Source organism: Asparagus officinalis, chromosome 2, assembly GCF_001876935.1.
Source record: "Asparagus officinalis chromosome 2, Aspof.V1, whole genome shotgun sequence".
Taxonomy (NCBI): Eukaryota; Viridiplantae; Streptophyta; class Magnoliopsida; order Asparagales; family Asparagaceae; genus Asparagus; species Asparagus officinalis.
Window position 1 is genome coordinate 759,079 of NC_033795.1, and position 10,762 is coordinate 769,840.

General features: G+C 41.4%; 2 protein-coding genes across 6 annotated transcripts; both read right to left on the bottom strand.

The window, feature by feature from the left end:
• LOC109829341 (uncharacterized protein At2g39920-like) lies at positions 4,926–7,660 on the bottom strand. 2 transcript variants are annotated; one of them, XM_020396471.1, is made up of 5 exons: positions 7,608–7,660; positions 7,014–7,209; positions 5,833–6,247; positions 5,560–5,739; positions 4,926–5,473 (listed from the first exon to the last, which is right to left on the bottom strand). In XM_020396471.1, the coding sequence occupies exons 2-5, from the start codon at positions 7,084–7,086 to the stop codon at positions 5,275–5,277; spliced, it is 867 nt and encodes a 288-aa protein (XP_020252060.1). In that variant the 5' UTR covers positions 7,087–7,209; positions 7,608–7,660; the 3' UTR covers positions 4,926–5,274. The 2 variants fall into 2 exon arrangements, with proteins under 2 accessions (XP_020252060.1, XP_020252061.1); XM_020396472.1 differs by lacking the exon at positions 7,608–7,660 and having other exon boundaries at positions 7,014–7,531.
• LOC109829789 lies at positions 8,181–10,080 on the bottom strand. Of its 4 annotated transcripts, none has more exons than XM_020396828.1 (4): positions 9,701–10,080; positions 8,904–8,996; positions 8,673–8,813; positions 8,181–8,448 (listed from the first exon to the last, which is right to left on the bottom strand). In XM_020396828.1, the coding sequence occupies exons 1-4, from the start codon at positions 9,914–9,916 to the stop codon at positions 8,401–8,403; spliced, it is 498 nt and encodes a 165-aa protein (XP_020252417.1). In that variant the 5' UTR covers positions 9,917–10,080; the 3' UTR covers positions 8,181–8,400. The 4 variants fall into 4 exon arrangements, with proteins under 4 accessions (XP_020252417.1, XP_020252418.1, XP_020252420.1 ...); XM_020396829.1 differs by having other exon boundaries at positions 8,181–8,458; positions 9,701–10,076; XM_020396831.1 differs by having other exon boundaries at positions 8,657–8,813; positions 9,701–10,076.

Consider the following 10,762-nt stretch of genomic DNA (forward strand, 5'->3'; position numbering starts at 1 on the left):
TTGATGATGAAGCTCTTCTGATAAGGAATCCCCTCGTTCAGCTTATCTCTGCTACTTTCTTCTTCTGAACTTCATGGCTCATGTGTTTTCAGATGAAATGGGGGTAACTTTGTAGCGCGCAGAGCCAACTCTGCATTGCTTTCCTGCACCTGTGCTTCCTCTCCCTATCCCTTCTATATTACCCTGTCCCTATTGTGTCTTTTTCTTTCTTCTTCTTCCCCTACCACACTGGAGGTTTCACGTCTTTTGCATCTACTTCCGTTTGGTGCATCACAGCGGCCTTTCCCCGTGGTGCCCCCGTTGCACCTCCTTTTATCAAATCTTGAAAATAATAGGCATCTTCGTACATCAGTTATGTCTCTTCGCTGGTGGAGGGCTTCTCTGATTTTTATTCCTCCTCGTGATCCTCCCGCAGGAGTTCTGATTGCCAACTAACTCTTTCGCGTATAAATATAAGAAATAGCCGCCACTTCTAGTCAACTTAACAATTCATTAATACCTTACCACACTGATGCCTAATACATGCGTGAAATAGTTTCCTATACAAGTTTGCGTCTCCCATACTGCGAAGCTATTGACCAGCCGGGCGTTATTTTTCCCTTCAGTCCTGGTGAGTCCTGTTTCTGTAAGATTCAAGTATAAACAATAAAAGCTTAAACCAATCGTATACTACAATCTCTAAAACATATATGTCACTAAAGCAAGCTAACCTGTACCAAATGTAGTTCTTCTGCTGCGGGTACACCTTTCTCCCTCGTTATTTCCTGCCTCAAGGGCCTTGTCTAAATCATCAGATGTCTGTTGAAGTTAAATTTCTCTGCGCGGAGCATCTTCTACTCTCCTTTATTATCAGAAAAATGGTTTTGTAGGGAGACTTCCCTGTCGGAGGGGTCGCTCTCCTTATTAGTTCATCAATATATGATTATTGACATCCCCATCTCTGTTAATCAATGACACCACGGATTGCTGGTGTCTGATTAAAACATACACCATATCTTAGTCTTTCATTGTCAAAAAAACCATGCATCATTTAATAACCTGTAAAACGTAACAATGATTATTAACATCATCTTCCCAACTTGGCAATAAATTCCCTGAATTACATTAGATACGTAAGTTAACAATACATTTAACCTTAACAATAAATCCCCTGTACCTTCAACATAAATCCCTAACCTTTATATTAGTCACAGTAAAGTTAACAATAATTTTAAACCCTAACATAATCACTAACTTATCAATCGAATTTTTAACTATAAACACGCAAACGTATTGACAAAGACATCGAACCTGTACAAGTTCGGCTCCATCATGGCTGGACAACCAATCCTGTATATGGTCTTATCCTTTTAGTACTAGAGAGGCGCTTCCGGATTCGTGCTTCGCTTCACTTCCTCTTCGGTTTATTCCTTGAGCAAGACAGTCTTAGGCCACTCTTAACAGAAAAGAGCACTTATCTTTACACGGTTGCAACTCATCCTTTGGAATTTATTCTCGGTTCTTCGCGGCGGTATGATCCTGTCGTTATTGCCTGCGTATGTCCTCTTCAAGTAGTACTTGAGCCAATCCATTCTTGCTCAACTGCAAGTCATTCGGGCCAATCACTCGGGTCTCTCAATGATCTGTGCATCACATTCTGCAACGGCAGATAGATTATTAAAGGATTATCAATTCAAAAAACAAATAAAATCCCGAGCCCTAAGTTCTTTACAAGTGCATAATTGGGGTGTGTATCTTCTTCTCCCTCCCCCATGATCATCCTCTTCTTCTTTGTGACAGAAGGTCTATATGAGGCACGAGCCTGCCGCGTCTTACTGCAGCCGCGTCCACCTCTAATCCTCCTTCTATCTCTCTCTCCTTTTTCCTGCTTTCTTTCTCTATCCTGCCTTTCCCAAACCTCCCTCTTCTTGAAGTTCCACTGTTGCTGTGGAAGCTTTATCGTAGCTTTTGCTTGCTTTCGTCCAACTACAGTGACTCAATTCTCAAGACCTAGCAACTTGCCCAGCGAGTGTCACCACAATTTGTCAGCGAGCCTCACCGTACACAAGTTGCTGGCTTCTCTGGATGCCTCCGGTGATCCTAATTACCACAACTGCAATTTAGAGATATAAAACTTACCACACCTTCATCGCTAACAAGTTAAATAAACTTAACGACCTATCATAAAACGTAACATTAACAAGCAACCCGTAATATTAACCACCAAAACCGTAACCCTTGACACGAACCCTGTACCGATTTAACAATCTAAACCCTAACCTCACAATCAGTAAACTACTAATTGATTCTTAACAAATAGTAGGGTACACCCTTAGATTAATATAATGTTTCTTCTTCCTGTCTCAGGACCCTTCAGTAGCCCTCTCTTCGCGTCATATGTCTCACTGTAATATATAGTCCCATAGAATGCAGTGTTGTGACCTGTTCGATACTGTCGATTTACTTGAATAAATGCTGCGGAACGCCAACGTGAACAACTGTTTGACACCAAATCTTATGCTCAATAGGGATCTGATAGCAAGACAAGTCCTTAATGCTCGTAGCGATCAGAATAGTACCAGACTTTCGAAGAGAGCAGGTGCTCCAATTGCGTCTGTGGGGTCCGTCCTTTGGGGATCAATATGTTGCTAGATCCCCCGTCCTCTTGCTGTTTAGCTCAAAAGAAACTGTGCCCATCCTATTTTTCGTCCCGTGTGACTCACATGAAGCCTCCTCATTGGAGTACCATGTATGCTCCATTCCCACTCAAGGTTTGATGAGCTATCGCTCTTCTCCATATTCTTCGGTCGGTTGAGTCATACCAATTTTTTCGCTCTTCTATGTCCCACTGACTCAATGTGCTCAACAGTTGGAAATCGACGCCAGTGGGTACCAAATCTGGCTCCCGCCACAGTGTTGAAATACACTATCTTCGTTATGGCCGCAAATGCCTTGCCCCATACGCCGTCACCAATTTCTGCACTGAAGTTCTGATGTCACGAATGCTGGCGGTGGCCCGAACGTCATAGCTGGCTTGCCTGTTGACAAAACAAAACTACAAGAACAGAGATTTCTGAGGTATAATCATTGTAAAATCATTAACAGCTATGCTGTATACTTTTGCGTTCCGGTAAACCAACCAAACCTTCAGCAACCCACATTAACCTTAACAACAAAAACCTTAGACCTTACTACAAAGCTAAACATCTCAACACTAACAACATACTTAACCAAAGTAACCGGCAGTAAACAACAACCTTAACAATCACCCAACCTTATCAACCCCAATTAACCTAACTTAAACAACAGATCCTACCTCTACAATTAAACACAATCCTCAACAATAAGCATAGACCTTGCTATAGTTAACAAGTAAACCTCAACATAACAACACCCTAAGTTTTGACCTTCCACCAGACTAAGTGTCATTAGTCAATCACACCGTTACTTAAACAACATAAAACTTGCACAGGTAAATATATTACTTTTGAGGTCCGAATATGCCACGTGCTTCTCTTCTTCTCCTCTCTGTAGACATAGGAGCGCTCTTAGTAGGCTCGCGTGGCACGCGCCAGGTGTGCTGCTGCCTCTTGCCTCATCGCGTGGAGCCACCCTCTAAATTGTTGAGGCGTCGGCTTCTGCGTGGATATGAGAATGCCTGGTTGCCGATGTTTTTTTTTCCCATCCTAATGAACATCACTAATCGCAGCCCGTGAGCTTTCAGATTCAGCCCCGCACTGAGTGTCATGGTCCTTCTGAGATGTCGAATACGCTGGGCTATCGCTTTCGCGTGTGGCTCATTGAGAGTTGGCTTTGGGGGTTGAATGGCGGCCATTCATCCTTTGCTTCGATGGGTTTGGTTGAGCGCATCGTTGATTGTGTAGGGCTTAGTGGTTATTGAATTTGGTGTCTGGAGTCGTTTCTGCAGAAAGATGACGAGCATGACATCGTGGTACGGACGAGAGGTAACTCATAACGAGGATTTTTAACGTAAGGGTTTTTTTGGGCATTCTTCAGAGCAGTGGGGTTAAACGCGTTACGCATGGGACGTTGTTTTTCCGGGGCTGAGAAGAAATCTGGCGGCGTTTTTGGTAAACGGAACGTTGATAAGGTTTGGGGGCGGAGATGTTTTGGGTATGTTTTGAGTTTATTGGGCTGGTTTTCTTATAAATATCCTGTAATCTAAATAATTTCTACCTTCCCACCTACGCTCGACCTCGTAATATTTCCTCTCTCGGCGACGTGCGACTCCAGCCTCTTCCCGGGCGCCCTCTAACTTACGTTCTCCGCCGCTTCAACGTTCGTCGCCCTTGTCTCGCCCCTCTGCAAGCATTCGTGTAGGGTGGCCGTCCGTCCGCGCGCGCACTGTTCCCTGTATTGGAGTTCCCACCTCTGGCTTCTCTCTCCCTCGTTTCCGTTCGACTCTCTCCCCTCTCCTCTTTTCTACTACTCTCCGACTACCGCACTCGAACCTCTTAGTCTACCCCTTTCGCCTCACTCACCGCTCCTCTATAGTATATCAGTCTCCATCGCCCTTGTGCTCTCTCCTTAACAACCTCCTCACTCTTAGTCCAAATCTCGGCGATTTTCACGACACGGATTAGTGACTGGTTGCAGGTTCTCGTGGACCGGCGTTTTTACTTGATGGAATGTGCTAAGTCAGTCGGATCTGCGCTGCGTGCAGCATAGATAGTCGCGAAGTGGGGTACAGCAAATCGGGCGGGTCTTTGACAATGGTGTCAGCCCGACATACCATGGAGCGCGCGGGGCTGGTGGTGCGGCAAGTGTACGCGCGGCGACGCCGGCGTGCGCGTCTCTTTCCTGTACACGGATCGAATCTGTGCGAGGAGCACGTGCGAATTTGAGTGGACTTAGGAAATTGCGCTGCGAGTTCCGAGGAGAGGAGGGCATCTGCGATGCTGTACTGAGACGTCGATTCGTCATCGTTTTTTTTTTTTTTTTTGTTTTTGTTTCGTGAAACGCTTCGATCAGTGATTTTCTTTGCTTTGAACAAGCTCTTGAATAACAGCTAGCGGAGTCGGTGTTTTGCAAAATAGCCTTTTATTCTCATTGCAAAATAAAACAAACTAAAATAAAAAACAAAGCTCGATCATAATAATTTACTAAAGCGCTATTAATAATGTATATAAATTGGAATTCTGAAGCGAACCTCACTCAGTACAAGCTATCTACAGGGCTTGAGCAAACTCATACGCGCACTGAAATTAAATCATGGGCTGTATGTATAGGCAACAAAACATGTGTGTTTCTTTTTCGCATATATATTATCGAACTTCAGAATCTTTCCTCTTGGATCTGTAGATTGTAATAAGCTGGATTCGCGATCTTGAAGTTTCTTCTCCCCAAGCACGTACCCCTGAATGTGTCCATATGGCTACTGATTAAGCTTTCGATCCGGTATCCTCGCTCAACCAGCTCCATCCTTCGACCTGAGATGTATTCCCAGCTTTCAAGCGCGACGTCATCATCTGACCTGAACAAAACATTTATTTTGTCCGCTCGTTTTTCTTCAAATTATGGTTTAAAAAAATATATTGAAGATATAGTAAGGTAAAGTACCTCATGATCAATGAGGACCATCCGCTGTAACCTGCAGAAATTAGATTCTCTACGGTATCATTCCTGTACCTTGAGTGTTTCCTTGTAAACAGAATCAAACGCCAACCTCTAGCTTGGAGTCTCAAGTACAAGTTCAAAATAAGCTCCTTACCGGGATTTTCATGTTCAACATGCTTCTTCCTAACGAATGAATTTATATATATATATATATATTGAGTACGTACCAGCTGGAAATAACCAGAAATGAAGTGTTAAAAATGCTGTAATACTTACCGACAATGACTAATTCCTGGTATCAACATGTCATCTACATCCATCAGTATTACATCCAGACGATGATCGCTGGCTTTAATAGCGTCGAAGTAGCTCTCAGCCAACTTCACCGAAATTTTGATGGCATTACTGTAGTTACGAGAGTAATGCTTGCAGATGGCGGGGAATTCGTTTGTTCTCAGGCCGTTGAGCTCAGCGTGAACAGCAAAAACATTGCAGTAATGGTGGTCATCGCTTGTTCTGAAGTACTCGATGACTCCGGATCCTCTACTCTCGCAGGAGTTTAACATTACAGTAAGAGCAACAAGCAAAGCAAGCATTAGAACCCCAATGGTGGCAAATGCACTGATGAAGATGGCTGCAGCAAATGATGACAAGTAGATGCCAGATTCATCAACGTAATGGCTTCCCATTTCTGCACAGAAACTCGGCGATCGATTAGGGGGGGAAAAGAGAGAGAATAGAAAAGAAATGAAGCTTTTATTTCTTTCTAATAATCAGTTAAGAGGCATTATAAAACATAGTTCATCAAACACGAAAATGTAAATTAAAGAGTATAATAGTCCTACTCGTGTGCCTTAACCGTAACTCAAAGCATTATCTTACAGGGCTATCAGTGTGTTATTACGGTTGATGCCATCAAGTTTGCAATATAGCTGCAAGCGTGCGCCTGCGTTTGTACAGCGTGAGCTCAATGATGACTTAATTGGTTTGTTATTTTGGCAACGGATTTGTAGAAGCCTGTGCTTGGATTGGTGTCAGCTAGCTAGAAATGTTCGGTGTTTACAGATTATTCATGCTGATCATTAAGTTCCTTATTGATTATTGATTGCTGATTTTGCTTTTTTGCACTCTTGTACTAATTTATCAATAACATCGTTTGCTAATGTAGTTGCTAGCTTAGTCTTTAGTCTCAATAGTCGAATTAAGTATATAAAATTTGCCATTATATCATAACACTTCAGATCTGCTTCACGATGTTGATAGTTTTTTCGTTTCTTTCTTTCTTGGTCGAGGGGTTTCATCTACGCAGTGCAGTAACGCTGATACCCGCTACTAGAGCTGAAGGTATTAAGGCCTCCTTCGAAACCAAAAAGTGCGTAAATAACGCATTTAAGTTTACAGCAATAGAATCGTATACAGGCAGCATATATAGCAGAATTGAAGTCTCGTGTTACTACCTGATTGTCTTCTGTCCAAAAGACTCTGGGCAGAATCCTCCGCATCCATTTGGCCAGCTGAAGAAGAAGCCATCAGAGCAACCAGCGCATGCAATGTTGTTAGTTACTGAAATTAATCACTGAAACCTCAGCCCTCTGTGGAGAAGGAAACGCTTCATGCAGCAGAAAAATCCACCCCTATCTTTAACACCTTCGCCTGAATATAAATGAAAAACATTTGGTTCGTATGCGATCGTCAGAGAGCTTACAAGGCAGCAACTGAACAGATTTACGATGAACGAAAATGTACGAAAATCGTGAAAAAGGACTCCAGAAGCTAGCTCAGTTTTATAAAGATGGCATCATCTCTCTCCCCTTTTCTCAGTGCATAATTCAACCAACACGCAGCATCACTACGGACTAATTTATTGGATCCAAACAACCCCAAAAAAGACGGCATCATTTCACAAACCAAGTAACGTCAAACGCATTGCGGTAACAAAAAGACGTTGAGATCTCATGATGATCGATAGAGAACACGTATAATAGAGGATTTTGGGTTTTATTTTTATTTATTTTTTTTGAAAATTTAGGGGGAAACAAAGAAACAGTCACCTGAGAGCGAGAATGAAGAGGCTGTGATCCCTGAATAGCCCAAAGAATCCAAGTGACTGTTTCTACAATTTTAAATAAAGACTTTAGCTTCTACAATTTTATATTGGCCAATCATTGAGGTCTAGTACAATTTGGGACCGAAACTTTGGGAACTGGCATTTAGTTGAACTTGATAGTGAGGGATCAAACTAGAAAGCAAAGGAGTCATATTCCACAGAGATGGGCTGCTCTTTCCTGGAAACTGCGGATTCATAATTAGTGGCGCGCGAAGTTTTCTGATTAAGGCGATCATTATGATTTGGAGATCTCTTGGGCCGGTCCACGATTTGGTAGCCGGCCAACAGCCTACATAATTAATGAAACGCTAGATTGATCTCTTGGGCCAGCCCATGAAACACAATGATCGAGACTTAAAAAAAAAGTTATTAGTCTGGCGTCGTCCGAGTGAAAATATTAAGAGTATCTATAAATTTTTAATTACTTCAAAAAAAAAAAAAAAAGACGTGCGTTAAAGATGATAATTCATCCTTATTTGTGAAATTTAAAAGTAAGAAATCAATTTGATAACCCATCTAGAAGTTAAAATATCTCTTCTACTGATGCAAGCATTTGAGAATCAACAAACGAGCGAATATACACAATTTGCCCCACAAGCACAGGCACACGCTGAAGTAGTCTGAACATTGTGAAACATCGTACATGAAATTTATTAAGACAGTAAAATAATGTGCCACTTTTATTCATCACATAGTCTCCTTTAAGCATAGATCCTTCTTGCACACAAATATGCTAGCTAGAGCGCTGAACTTTCAGGCATCGCTCCTGTTAGGCTTGTCCGAAGCTGGAATCACCTGCAAAGTATCAGTCAACCATCCACTGAATCGTAACACGGAAAAGAACCAAAAAAGTTAATATTTTAGCGAAAGAAATGTTAACCGCAAATAGACTAGATCATTTACCAAGACTTTTTTTTATATAGATAAACATTTAGAACTTCTGATATCAAAATGGGGTTAACAAATGATATTTTTAAGATGTTGCAGGATTGCCTTAGCCTTATCATACAGGATCAGCAGACGGAATCCATTCGTTTGTAGCAGGATTGCCTTTGCTAGAAGGGTGACTCGCAGACACAGAACTTGTATCTGGATCCAGGTTAAACGCCCTCTCCCTCGATTTCTCAACCTTTATGAATCCTGCGCCAGTCTGCAATGCCGACAAAGGCTTGGTTACAAGCTCATGCACAATTTGGTCAGTAAATTAAGACTCACACAAAAGTCCAGAGCAACTATGTACCGTGTGGTGTTGCTTGTCGACACAATTGAGATCTTTGTAATACTCTGTCTCTGTAAATTCCTCCCCAGTCTCACTCCCTTCACATACAACTTTCTGTTTATTGCGACACAAAAGAAAATGTCAATCAAAATCAAAGAAAGATCCGAGAATACGTGATTGAACTCTAGTTTTTATTTTACAAAGTTTCCTCATAAGTAACAAAAAAAAAGCTTCAACTTTGTAGATGTTTCCGTAGGTTGTGCATTCTTTTCATGTGTCTAAATCTGAACTATTTATAAAACCATATTTTTTTTTAATTTTGAATATGTAACTGGTGTTATTTTAAAATGTGAATTGCTCTGAGCTATAACTTTATATTTCAGCATATCTATAACTAGGCTATTGTCAGATCAAATGTTTTTTTTCACCAAATATACTTTATATGCATGTCTAGTGAGGTTTGAATTTCATTACACAGAACTTTGAATCTGTTATGAGGGTTAAAGGTTTCTATACCCTAAAATATCTTTGCAGGTTAAGCCTTTCTTTTGACGAGTCAAAATCTAAGCTACTTTAAGCAGAGACATCTACTGAGACTTGAATTTGGATTACTTTGAGACCATCTTGAAATTGATCGTACTGCGCCAAAGCGGCATCAATATATCTTGTTTACTCTCAGACCACCTTGAAATCTCTTCTAACACACCAATCGTCCGAAATTATAGATATGAGAGTGTAATGATCTTTAAGCTCAACCTTTTTAACATATGCAAAAAAAGCAGTAACAAAGGTAGTGTGAGGGGATATGTGAATATGACCTGCTTATCTGCCTCAAGATTTTGAAACTTTTCAAGCTCAGGTATGGTTTCTTGATCAGACACCTTGAGATCATCCGAGTAAACGGTTGAGTACTCGCTCCGTGAGGGTTTAGAGTGGCGCTTGGGAGCAATGCCATCGAAGTACTCTCGAGTCTCTTCCTCTTTTTTCACCTCCTCCTCCGGTGTAAGATGAGCGTCGCTGCGATTCGGCCTCATGGTTCCTGTATAGCTTGTCAGATGTCTTTCCAAGAAATTAAAGATGAACAAATGAGACGGACTATATGATTCTCTTGTTGTTATGGTTGTTGATAGAGAAATATCTCACTGAACCTTATCCTAAAAGGGCAGGAGATGAGTGGAGGGCGATATTGATGGTTAAAGTTACTATCGTCACATGACAAGGAAATTAAATCTCTAAGCTACAACATTGCCAAACATGCACTATATCGAATAGATGAATAATTATGATCAACGAGGTGCCGAGATAATCATACTAGAAATGAATCACAATCAAATAGATATTATCAAATAACTATGATTAAGGAATCAATGTCCCCGCTCACAAAATCATATTAGACGGATCGAACCCCCACTAATTAATGCTTCTTAATTATTTCACTATCAGCTGCGAAACCTAGTATAATTTATGCGTCTTTGAGAGTTATTTGAAAAGTCCAGCAATTCTCCTTTCCAAATGCAACTACGCATTTTGTTTCCCTTTTGCGAATGCGATTGTATTGTGTAATAAATTTTTATCAAGCATCATGAATATTCCCCGCTCTGACGGAAATGAGTATTCTGAATATGGGCCGGGACCTCTGGGCTCCAACCTTTAGTTTGTCTCCCCCCTAAGCCTGATGGAAATTGAAACTGGGGTTTTGCCCGGTAAAAGCCAAAATTTTGAAATAAGAAACTCCCCGTGTCCACGGTCTTCTGCTTAAAAAAGCTCACCTCGGCATTTTGAAATCCGTACAGTAACAAACTAACAACTAGTAACAAACAAACTCCCCGTGTCCACGGTCTTCTGCTTAAAAAAGCTCACCTCGGCATTTTGAAATCCGT